Source organism: Myotis nattereri (genome assembly GCF_964212035.1).
Source record: "Myotis nattereri genome assembly, chromosome: 5".
Lineage (NCBI taxonomy): Eukaryota > Metazoa > Chordata > Mammalia > Chiroptera > Vespertilionidae > Myotis > Myotis nattereri.
The window spans coordinates 90,135,332-90,147,399 of NC_138080.1; the positions used below are offsets into that span (position 1 = coordinate 90,135,332).

The window sequence follows — 12,068 nt, forward strand, 5'->3', positions numbered from 1 at the left end:
TTGGTGAGCTTCATTATACATAAGTTATATCTCAATAAAGCTAATTTTAAAAAGTGAAAAAATAAACTACAATGAGATACCATTTCACAACCATCCTTTCGGAAAAACAATACTAAGAAGTGCCAAGGACCCTTGACCGTGTAGCTCAGCGTTACACCGAGCGTCAGCCTGCACACCAAAGGGTCGTGGGTTCGATTTCCGGTAAAGGGCACATACCTGGGTGATACCTGGCCCCAGTCAGAGCATGTGCAGGAGGCAACCAACTTATGTATCTCTCTCACATGGATGTTTCTGTTTCCCTCTCTCTTCCTCTCTCCCTCCCGCTGTCTCTCTCTTTCCCCCACTCTCTCTCTCTTCCTCCCCTCCACACTCTCTAAAAAAATCAATGGTATCCTCAGGTGAGGATTGAAAAAAAAAAGCAACACAAATAAGAACTGTCACAGTGGTTCTCAACCTTCCTAATGCCACGACCCTTTAATATAGTTCCTCATGCTGTGGTGACCCCCAACCATAAAATTATTTTCGTTGCTACTTCATAACTGTAATTTTGCTACTGTTATGAATCGTAATGTAAATATCTGATATGCAGGATGTATTTTCATTGTTCACGACCCACAGGTTGAGAACCACTGATTCTAGAGCAAAGGCTAGTCTACTTTTATACATTACTAGGGGGAGGAAAAACTGGTAAACCATTTTAGAGAGCTAAAGATGTATACAACTTAAAACCAGCAGTTTTATTTTTTTATTTATTTTTAAATACTTTTTATTTATTTTTATTGATTTCAGAGAGAAAGGGAGAGGGAGAGAGAGATAGAAACATCAATGCTGAGACAGAATAGGCTGCCTCATTCATGCTCCCTACTGGGGATCAAGCCCAAAACCCAGGCATGTGCCCTTGACCAGAACCGAACCCGGGACCCTTCAGTCCTCAGGCCGACGCTCTATCCATGAGCCAAACTGGCCAGGACCAGCAGTTTAGTTATGCAGTTTAGTTATCCTTACTTTTATTACTTAAGAAATACACACAGGAATTTTCTAACAGCACTTCTGTTGAAAGGAAAACATTGACAACAACCTAAATGTCCATTAGGAGGAAAATGAGTAAGTAAAGTGTGGTAAGTCATGCATGAAATCAAACTACTATTAAAAATATATTATCGATAGAGAAAAGTTGTAGCAGGATACATATAGGTTTCCATTTGTTTCACACGATAAACATGATTTGCTAGTGGCCACATACATATGCGGAGAAGTATAAAGACAGGCATGGACACCGATACACACTGACTTCAGGACCGTGATGACTACCTCTCTCTAAGAGGCAGGGGAAGGAGGATGTGGGAGGGGAGGCAACACAAGTTGTTTAAACTGTTTTGGTTATTTATTTTGTTAAGCTGGGGGATAAATATATGAATGTGCATTATTTGTATAAGTTAAAATAACTCTTTTCAAAACAAAAAGGACTCTTGCTGAAGGTGTCACTACGCTCCCTTGCAAGAAATGGCAGCAATAACAGCCTTTAGTACATTATTCATAATTTAAAGGTTGCCTATTTAAGGCAATCATGAAAAAGAATTATTTAAAAGAAATGTTTTAGATGTAGTATTTTTAAAAGTCTAAATGTTCTACCTAATTGCTTCTTTAGAACTGGTAATTTATTCTAAACACCAATTTGGGAGACATAACAATGTCATTATGAGTTTTTCTCTGCACATTACTGACACAATGACTTACTTACAAACCAAACAGTTCCAACTAAAGTGGTTTCAGAGCTCCTCAGACACCAATGACAACATGGAAAAATGAAATTATCTCTACTCTTTTAAGAGCTCCAAGAGCTCAATTATCACTGTCAAGATACCCTAGAAGAGAGAGATTTCCAGAAGCAAACACAGGTTTTACGTTCTGAAAAAAAATTCTCTAATCTTAATGACTCACAATCTAAAAAGCATAAACATTCACTTACAAAGGAACAAACTGTAAAATTTACTTGGATTTGTGGACTTTGTTTAATTTGCTAAAAAGAGACAGAATACAAACACAGAAAAATACTTTTAACTCACTGAGGCATATATTATGCCACTTTGAGGTTTGTTTTGTTTTTTAACATTTAACTCATAAACAAATCCAAACAACTTGCTTGCTACATTGAAATTAAAACATATATACACAAATATTTACTCAAAGTCTAAAGAGATGCTATGGAATCAACCATACTAATAAAAGGATAATATGCTAATTAGACCGGGAGACCTTCCGGACAAAGCCATGGTGGCGGGGCCGAGGCAGAGGTGGCTAGGGACAGCAGAAGAGGGCATTTGGGTGCAAGCAGGCCAGCAGGGGAGGGCAGCTGGAGGGTGATCAGGCCGGCGGAGGGGGGGGGGGCAGTTGGGGGCAATCAGTCTGGCAGGGATGGGCAATTGGTGTTGATCAGGCTGGCAGCAGAGTGGTTAAGGGAGATCAGGCAGGCAGGCAGGAGAGTGGTTGGGAGCCAGTGGTCCCAGATTGCGAGAGGGATGTCCGAGTGCCGTGAGACATTCCGGCAGTCAGACATCCCCCGAGGGGTCCCAGATTGGAGAGGGTACAGGCTGGGCTGAGGGACACCACTCCGTGCACGGATTTCGTGCACCAGGCCACTAGTCTGTAACAAAAGCATAATATGCTAATTAGACTGGGCAGCCGAACAACCTTCCAGACGTCCTTCCAGATGAAGCTGGGGCTGTGAGGGCCAAGCCTCTTGCATGAATTTCATGCATCAGGCCTCTAGTTCTAATATAAATCACATTTCAGGAAATATCTACCCTCGAGCATTTTTAAGGAACTAAGATATACTTGTTTAGGTAACATTTTTTGTTTTTGTAGAATATTTTATCAACTTAATGTACAATGTAAAAAAACCAAGAGCTCAAGCATTCTAAACCAAGAGGTAAAGTAAACAGATTCAAAGATTAAATTTTTAAGAACAGAGTTGAATCTAAAGAAATGTCAGCCATATTTACTTCCAAATTGTATAGGAATTGTCCACCTTCATTTTAGTTATGTCAAATGACATAATGAACTTGGTATGAGCTTCTTCATATGTTAGTAAGCTAAAATCTTTTATGAAAATTCAAAATCGGGAATTTTTAACAAGTCTAAAAAGTTTTCAGATAATTAAATGAAATTTCAGAAAGAAAAGAGACAATGGAGAGATAGAAATGCTACTGTTTACATAAAAATTAAAAAGCAACTCAAGATTTTGAACTGACGGTCTAAAGAGTGCTACTACTTTCTGATATTAACCAGAAGTATAGAAAATGTAAAAATAAAGGACGTTTCCTAATATAGATAATTGCAACCTCCACTCTGAAATGCTCAAATGATGGACAGGTATATAATTAATGTTGTAGGTAGTTTTAAGTCCATATACACATAATTTTTGTTTCACTGATAAACGCGCGCGCGCGCGTGTGTGTATACACACATGTATACATACACATAGACATAGATGTATCTTTGAGCACATGTTTGAATGCTCCAGTATAGAAACTTGGGACATGGAATTGCTGGGCAGAAGAAAAAAAGCATTTTAAAATTGTAGCCTGGCTGGTGTTGCTCAGTGGTTGAGTGTGGACCCATGAACCAAGAGGTCCCCGGTTCGATTCCTAATTCCCATTCAGGGCACATGCCCAGGTTGCAGGCTCAATCCCCAGTAGGGGGCATGTAGGAGGTAGCCTACCGATGATGGCTCTCTCACTGATGTTTTCTCTCTCTATCCCTCTCCCATCCTCTCTCTAAAAACAATAAAAAAAAAAAGCTTTAATAGATGTTGTTAAACTGCTTTTCAAGGTGGTAGTGCATGAAAACTATTTTCCCATATTCTTGCCAACACCTGATTATCAGATATAACATATTTTATCAAATCAATGGAATTTTAATTTGGATTTCCCTATTAGTGAAGTTGAACATATCTTTCTACATATTTATTGACTTTTAAAAAAATACATTGCCTCAACAGTTGTGAAAACAAAAATCTAACTAACTAGACAATGAAAACTAAATGAAGAATTAATACATTCAATATAGGGTCTTTGTTCCCAGAGAACTCATATTAGAGTTGAAAACACTTGAAAAATTCACATATAAACAATATTAATAGTATAAGGTATTTAATGATATCCAAAGAGATAAAAACAAAGGTCTATAAAATTTTAGAGGAAGGAAACATACAAGGGTGGAATGTGAGTTATGACTTCAAAAACGGTTAGAGTCTTGCCCCACCAATGAACTAGGAGGTCATGGTTCAATTCCCGGTCAGGGCACATACCTAGGTTGTGGGTTTGGTCCCCAGTTGGGGCATGTATGAGAGGCTCTCTCATACTCTCTCTTCCTTTCTCTAAAAATAAATGAGCATGTCCTCGGGTGAGGATTGGAAAAAAAGAGTATAGGGCAAAGAAATATCATTTTAATCCTACTATGGCCCCTTCAGTATGTACATTTTGGTTACTGACCATTTTTATTTCCACTGTGAGACTTGCTGTTCATATCTGTTGCCTACTTTTCTATTAAGTCTCTTTCTTATCTATAATAATAAAAGTGTAATATACTAATTAGAGTGGACATCCTTCCAGACAACCTTCTGGACGAAGCCGGGGCTGCGAGGGAAGCCCGGGGTCCCGGGTGCCTCATAGCGGCCGGAGCAAAGCCCGGGTGCCTGCCGGTGGCTGGAAGGAAGCTCAGGTCCCAGGTGCTTGCCGGCAACCGGGGAAAGAAGACCTATTCTTGCAGGAATTTCGTGCATTGGGCCTTGAGTTGATTTATAAGTATTCCTCATTTTTGGTTATTTATCTTTAGTCTGTTGTATATGATCCAAATACTTTTCTTAATTTGTCACTTTTATGTTTAATTTTGCTTATGGTGTGTTTTGTCATCAGGAGCTTTTATTTCTTATGAAGAACATCAATATTTTGACTCTAAGAAAGTGTCAGATTTATAAAAGCTATCTGACAAACTCTAAGAAAACTAAATAGCCCTGGCCGGTTTGCTCAGTTTTTAGTGTCTGTCTGCGAACCTAAGGGTCTCGGGTTCAATTCCCGGTCAAGGGCATGTATCTGGGTTGCAGGTTTTATCCCTGTGCCCTGATGAGGGCACAAGCAAGAAGCAACCAATCAATGCGTCTCTCTCACATCGATGTTTCTCTCTTTCTCTCCCCGACCCCCTCTCAAAATATCAATGGAAAAAAATACCCTCGGTGAGAATGAACAAAAAAAAAACAAAACCAGTTAACATAGTCTGTGGGCAATTACAGCACTGCTAATTTCACAAAATCTCATGTTGACGTCTACCTCACTCACCCACAGATTTGTCTGCCATGCCCACATCTCTAGATGTCCAGCGACAAAATCCACAGGCCAGGTAATAGGCTTTCTTCATGGTGGTCTTGGCTGGGTCATCGGGAAGCTGTGTGGAGATGCTTGTGGCCCGGGTGGAGAGGGTGTGCATGCAGCCAGGACAGTCAAAGCAGTTGGCGCATCTATGATACAAAAAATACAACAATTCATTCACTCCACAAATGTTACCAAGCACCTACCAATATCAGACCTTGTTCCAGGTGTTAGGAATTCAAGAGAGAACTGTAAGGGAGGATTGTCTCATGCAAAAAGAAATAATCAAGTACTCCTGAGACTCTTACAAACTTTGTTTTAAAATTTCAAAAGTATTATATGTTCATTATTAAAAAAAATAAAAAGCAAAATAAATAAAAAAATAAAAGCAATTATCACAAAAGCTCCTGAAGAATTAGAGCCTGACCCAATCCTACTCCACGGAGAGAATCAGTGTTAGCAGTCTCGAGTAAACTATTTCCAGACTCATTTCATGCTTGTACAGACCACAAAGAGTTCTGAGGAAAACAGAAATGTCAGAGCTTATGCCTTTAGAACAGACCAATTGCACAATGAAAAACTGAGAGGCAACAATACAACGATCGGGAAATCGGTTTGGAAAATAACTTCTTGTTTGCTGTGCCAGAGAGCTGAAACAGATACCACACAATGTGATCAAACTGGAATGGTTCGGAAGTGCTGCATTTTCGGGCTTCCTGGCACTATTCTCGTAGTGCTCGGCCAGCAGTTCCCCTTCAGGGCCGCTGTACCTTGCTGCTTTGATGTGTTCCACAGCCAGAGGTTACCCAGATTTCACCACCAGTCCTAGTCTTGGTCTCAAGTTCCATGTCATCACTCCAATTAGCTCTGCTATTTTGCCATCTAGATAATATCCTCAAATAAAGATAATCGTATCCACCTCACAGGGATCTTTTGAGGATTAAATGTTAAAATTAATGTGTGGACAGGATACAAAACTGTCTGGCTTATCAGAAGGTATTTCTCAGAGACAAGAAAGACAAATAATAGTGGTTCATATCCACGGAGGCGTAGGCGTGTGAGTGTGGCAACGGACTTTCACATCAAGCAAAAAACCAAATGGCTCCCAGGAGCAACGAGCATGCCTACTATCCAGATCTTGGTTTTTGTTTTTAAAATATGTTTTTACTAATTTTTAGAGAGAGAGAAAGGGAGAGGGATAGAAACATCAATGAATGAGAGAGAAACATCATCGATCGGCTGCCTCTTGCACACCCCGATTGAGCCCACAACCTGGGCATGTGTCCTGACGGGGAATGGAACTGGTGACCTCTTTGTTTCTGGGTCAATGCTCAACCGCTGAGCCACACTAGCTGGGCCAGATCTTGGTTTTTAATTTCATTCTCCAATAAAAGGAACCAGGGTTCCTTGGAGAAATGGCTAATTCTAGGAGTGAGGCAGAAAGTACACACGATGAGCCTAGAGTATTTTGTAGTACCAGAAAGTAAGGAAGTGCTCTAATGAATGAACAAACAACCCCCCACAAACAATGACCGGGGTTAAGTCAAAGGGATACAATAGTCTACTGAAAAGTTACCAACAGCCAAAGGTAGAAAATTTGAGCAAAAAAAAGTAGTATTGGGCTGGAACCGGTTTGGCTCAGTGGATGGAGCGTCGGCCTACGGACTGGAGGGTCCCGGGTTCGATTCCGGTCGGGGGCATGTGCCTGGGTTGCGGGCACATCCCCAGTGGGAGATGTGCAGGAGGCAGCTGATCGATGTTTCTCTCTCGTCGATGTTTCTAACTCTCTATCTCTCTCCCTTCCTCTCTGTAAAAAACCAATAAAATATATTAAAAAAATTAAAAAAAAAAGTAGTATTGGATTATAACTTATCCTAAGGTATAAAATAAATATCCAGGAGCTGGTCTGCTTTAAGTAAATGATTACTTAAATAAGTGGAGAAGAGGAGAAATATCTTTCATGCAAAAGAATTCCAAATAATTTATATAGACAACCCTCAAGAGGGGGAGCATAACTTTCTACTATTTAAGTGTGGGCTGAGATAGTTCTCCTTCTAAAGAGTACAGCAGGGAAAAGGAGGGGAGGAGGGGAGTAACTTTACATGGGAGAAACCTGACATGCACTAGATAAAGCCAGGTAATCAAGGTTAACATCAACAGTTGAGATTCATATTGAAAGTCTGTTTCCTTGATATGCTGAGAGATACACTTTACCTCAGTCATCCTCCTCCCCCAAAATACATTCCCCTAGCTGATGTGAAAAACAGACACATTTCAACGGAGGGGCATTCTACAATGTATCTGACCACTATTCAAAACTTTTAAGGTCATCAAAACCAAGGAAAGTCTAAGAGGATGTCACAACAATGGGAGCCTAAGGAGACATAACCATTAAACATAACATGGATATCCTAAATAGGATCCTGGAACAGAAAAAGGAGATTATGAAAAAAACTAAGTAAATCTGAATAAAATGTGGAGTTTATTTAACAATAATGTACCAGTATTGTTCAGTAATTGAGACAAATACACCATTCTAATGTAAGAAGTTAACAGTAGGGGACACTGGGTATGGGGTAAAAGGGAATTCTCTGTATCATCTTCACAATAATTCTTAATCCAAAACTGTTCTAAAATGGAAAGTTTATTTAAAGGATAGTTTATCTGTGGCAAAGGTGATGCAAAAAAATGAAAAGAGCTAGTTAAGAAAGAGTTAGTTCCATGTGTTTTCTTACCAGCTGTTACAAAAATAATTGAGAAAACATGCCAGAACCGGTTTGGCTCAGTGGATAGAGCGTCGGCCTGCGGACTCAAGGGTCCTGGGTTCGATTCCGGTCAGGGGCATGTACCTTGGTTGCGGGCACATCCCCAGTGGGGGGCTTGCAGGAGGCAGCTGATCGATGTTTCTCTCTCATCGATGTTTCTGGCTCTCTAACCCTCTCCCTTCCTCTCTGTAAAAAATCAATAAAATATATTTTAAAAAATAATAATAATAATTGAGAAAACAAAAAATGAATCCTGGTCTTACCTGTTCTTTTTTAGTTTGGCTTCAGCCGATGGCATATTTTCTAAGCAACTGGGGCAATAATGAGAGTCCACCTAGAAAGAAACAAGAAATCAAAAAATCAGAGGAAAGGAAAGTCAGTTTAGCTTGTGTGTATGTCTCTGCCAAGCAGTAAAATGTGAAGTACATTATCATACTGAAGCAGACGGTGAGAAATCACTCACCTGGCAGAGAACCTAAATTGTTTTCAGCTCAGGTTTTATTCCTCAATCACCTTTGTTTTTTCAAACCATCCACATTTTGTAAACCTTCTATTTTTCCTTTATGATCTTTCCTGTGCCCTTTCATCAGGGTTTTATGAATTAGATGTGTTAAAAATTACCTATGTAAAAGAAGAACTCTATAATAACCTAAATAATAGATTAATAAATAAAATAACCTAATTTGTAAAAATGTGATCAATTATTCTTCTACCTGGTTTAGCTTTATTGGATTGTAGTAATTTGACCACACTTAAATTGTGAGATACTTTAAAGGTTTTCTCATTACTGAAGCAATACATGTTCACTGAAGAGCAGTATAAATTATCATTTACAAAGTCAGCTACAGCCAATCAATTAGAGATATTTAAACGACAAATTAAACTATTAAGCTAAACTATTGTATTTAACTCAAAAACACAGTATACAAATTAAATTCATTGTACTTTTTAAGGTCTGAATAATTATTTTCTTAAATGTAGGCAGATTCTATTTGACAATTCTAGAACTGTAGCCACCTGCAGATGGAAAGACAGATTCACTTGAACATAAATACTATAGAAACTGGTTTCTCTTTTCATCATCTGCTATAAACAGGACCATCTTTGAAAAGATGAATACAATTGCTGCTCAAATAACCTTCCAGAACATAAGCTATAGTATTGCTAACAAATATTTGCCGTGACTCATCATAAAAGGCAAACTGTAAGTCATTCCTTTGCGTCCCCTTTCCAAAGAATGCTTGTCCCTTCATGTGCAGCTCCAATCCAGGTTCTCCATTAGAACCTTCTGGACTGCTCACGGGTATTATCCTTCCCCAAGCCCTAACGGCCTGTATCTCACAGGTACACAACCGTCTGTAAAAGATGCAGTTACAGACTGAGTGTCATAGCTGAAGACATCCTTGGAGATCATGAAGACTGAGCTCCCTAGTAACCACCAAAGGAGAATCTAACCCAACAAATTGTAAGGGTGGAGCTGGAGCAGGGAAGCATCTAATGAGAAAGGAACTGCTAAGGAGATACACACAGGTACAGGCGTGCGTGTACATACACATACATACACACAGACACACACACACACACACACACACACACCCCACACGTGTTAAGAAATCCATGAAAAATCAATGCCATGTTAAATACATGAAAAACCAATACCACATTATACATAAATGGCATTTATTTCTCTTGTATTATTTAAATAATTCCCCTGACCTTTTAAAATATCTATTTTTAATATAAATGGATGCCTCCTGAATGCCCCACACTGGGGATTGAACCCACAACCCGGGCATGTGCTCTGATCGGGGAATGAACTGGGAGTCAAACAGTGACCTCCGGGTTTGACACTTAACCACTGAGCAACACCAGCTGGGCCTGACCATTCTTAATATTGTGAAAAAGCTGAAACCGGTTTGGCTCAGTGGATAGAGCGTCGGCCTGCGGACTGAAAGGTCCCAGGTTCGATTCCGGTCAAGGGCATGTACCTTGGTTGCGGGCACATCCCCAGTGGGGAGTGTGCAGGAGGTGGCTGATTGATGTTTCTCTCTCATCAATGTTTCTAACTCTCTATCTCTCTCCCTTCCTCTCTATAAAAAATTAATAAAATATATTTAAAAAAAAAATATTGTGAAAAATATCCCCCCTCAAAATAATTAATAATAATATGTAAAGTGGCTTATAGTATAGGATATGTTTTTCATATGCGTTTCTTAAGAGTCCAGGGATCTTCACTGAAGTTCTAAGTCAGGATACTCGTTTTCAAATCTTGGTCCTCCCAGTGTGACTTAGCGCTAACATTATGTGTCTATTTCTTTACCTGTAAAAATGATCTTTTTTTTTTAAAAGGTATCCACTCCATTGGGTTGTAGAAAGATAAAGGGGATTAAGTAAAGCATATGGCACAGAGTACTGGATAAACTGTATCTGTTATTACTATTAGCATTTCCTTCGGGAGACTGTGAGTTACTCCACGGCAGGATTTATGTCTTCTCGTCTTTGAATCCGCAGAGCTTCCTGAATAACGGACATGTGCCCTGCGCTGCAGGACTGGGTGATTTTTCACGGGGTGGGGTCTTCTACCTTCTAACAATCCCACCCCAGCGCCCATTTGCTGGGAAAGACGACAGCACCCTCCTCCCGGGGGAAGCGCTGTTAATGAAACACTTCCAGCTTCCTGCACGGCCTGCCCGACTCGCAACGCTTTCGCTCAGCTCGCCCCATCCCTGCGGCAGGCAGGCCTCGGCCTGAGCCCGGACACAGGGGCCAGTTTCCGGCCAACGTGGAGGCAGAACTTCCAGGATGGGAGGGGCATGAATCCAATGCCTGCGTCCACTCCACGCAAATTAAGCGTGGAAAGCCAGTGTCTAAGCCCGCAAGTGGCGCGAACTAAGCACGCCCACACCTTTTTCTCTCGGACCCACCCTGTCACCAAACCCCCAGGAGACGGCCAGGCTTCCCGAAGTCAAGTTCGTCCAATCAGAGGGTGCCCGGCCACCAGCCGAGCCGCTCAGCCCCACCCAAGGCCGCCCCTTCTTTCCAAGTGACAACTTATGAGCAAATTAAAGCTCGGGCAAATCTGAGTGACGGAAAACAGCCCAATCAGCAAGGTAGGAAAATGGTATCCGCCTCCGACCGGTGGGACTTCCCCGCCCGCCGCGGTGACTAATATGAAGGCCTCTCCCCCTCCCCCTCCCCCTCCGCCCTCCCCATCTTCTTCCTGGGACGACGGCGTTACCTCGTGAGACACACATTCCAGCGACCGCAGCTCGCTGCAGTAGCGGCAGAAGTAAAGCTGCGAGAGAGGGGCCCGAACCTTCTTTTCTCCCTGGACGAGGTAGAGGACCCGCTCCGATTGCAGCAAGGACGCCATCTTGGAGAGGGAGGAGCCGACGACGCTCCTGTCGCGTCACGTGACCCGAGAGCCGGCGTTCGCCTCGCCACCTCCCCTACGTCTTTCTACGTCAACTTTGACGTCAGGTTTCCGACGCATCCGGGAGAGTCCGAACGCGCCTGCGCAGCAGGGATTCCCCGGTTTCTCCCCCGCCGCGGGCCCGCCCCCCTCAGCGGTTCAGGGAGCGTCAGTGGCTTGTGTGGATCTCAGACTTGCCTACGGTTAAGTACAGAACCTCAGATCAAAGCCAGACAAGCTCAGTGCCATCCTTTCGTTGCTTGCACAGAGGAAGGCAGCTGCTCTTTTGTTTTATTTACAGCTGCCTCTCCTGCCCTCACCTTCCAGGCACACATCCAGAGGTGGATGGGAGGTTTCAGGGATAGAGTTCCATGGGAACCGGAGGCTGAGTCACCCCAGCACGTTCTTCTGATAGTCTTGTCACCGGCCTGTAGGAGACTTTCACAGCCTTCATCTCATAATGGTACAGTAGCCAGTGAGACAAACGAGCGGAGCAGGAACGCTAGGCCCCGTACCACCGAAAGC

At 41.8% G+C, this 12,068-nt stretch overlaps 1 protein-coding gene across 2 annotated transcripts in view; it reads right to left on the reverse strand.

Annotated features, from left to right (window-relative positions):
• The window catches only part of DCTN4 (dynactin subunit 4), a 33,468-nt gene extending 21,930 nt beyond the window's left edge, over positions 1-11,538 (reverse strand). For both annotated transcript variants that reach the window (XM_081091022.1, XM_081091021.1), the window contains exons 1-3: positions 11,370-11,538; positions 8,395-8,465; positions 5,337-5,515 (exon numbers count right to left, since the gene is read on the reverse strand). In XM_081091022.1, the coding sequence (XP_080947148.1) occupies positions 5,337-5,515; positions 8,395-8,465; positions 11,370-11,504 (385 nt within the window). In that variant the 5' untranslated portion in view covers positions 11,505-11,538. The remainder of the gene's footprint in view (positions 1-5,336; positions 5,516-8,394; positions 8,466-11,369) is intronic.
• Positions 11,539-12,068: the final 530 nt, after the last annotated feature.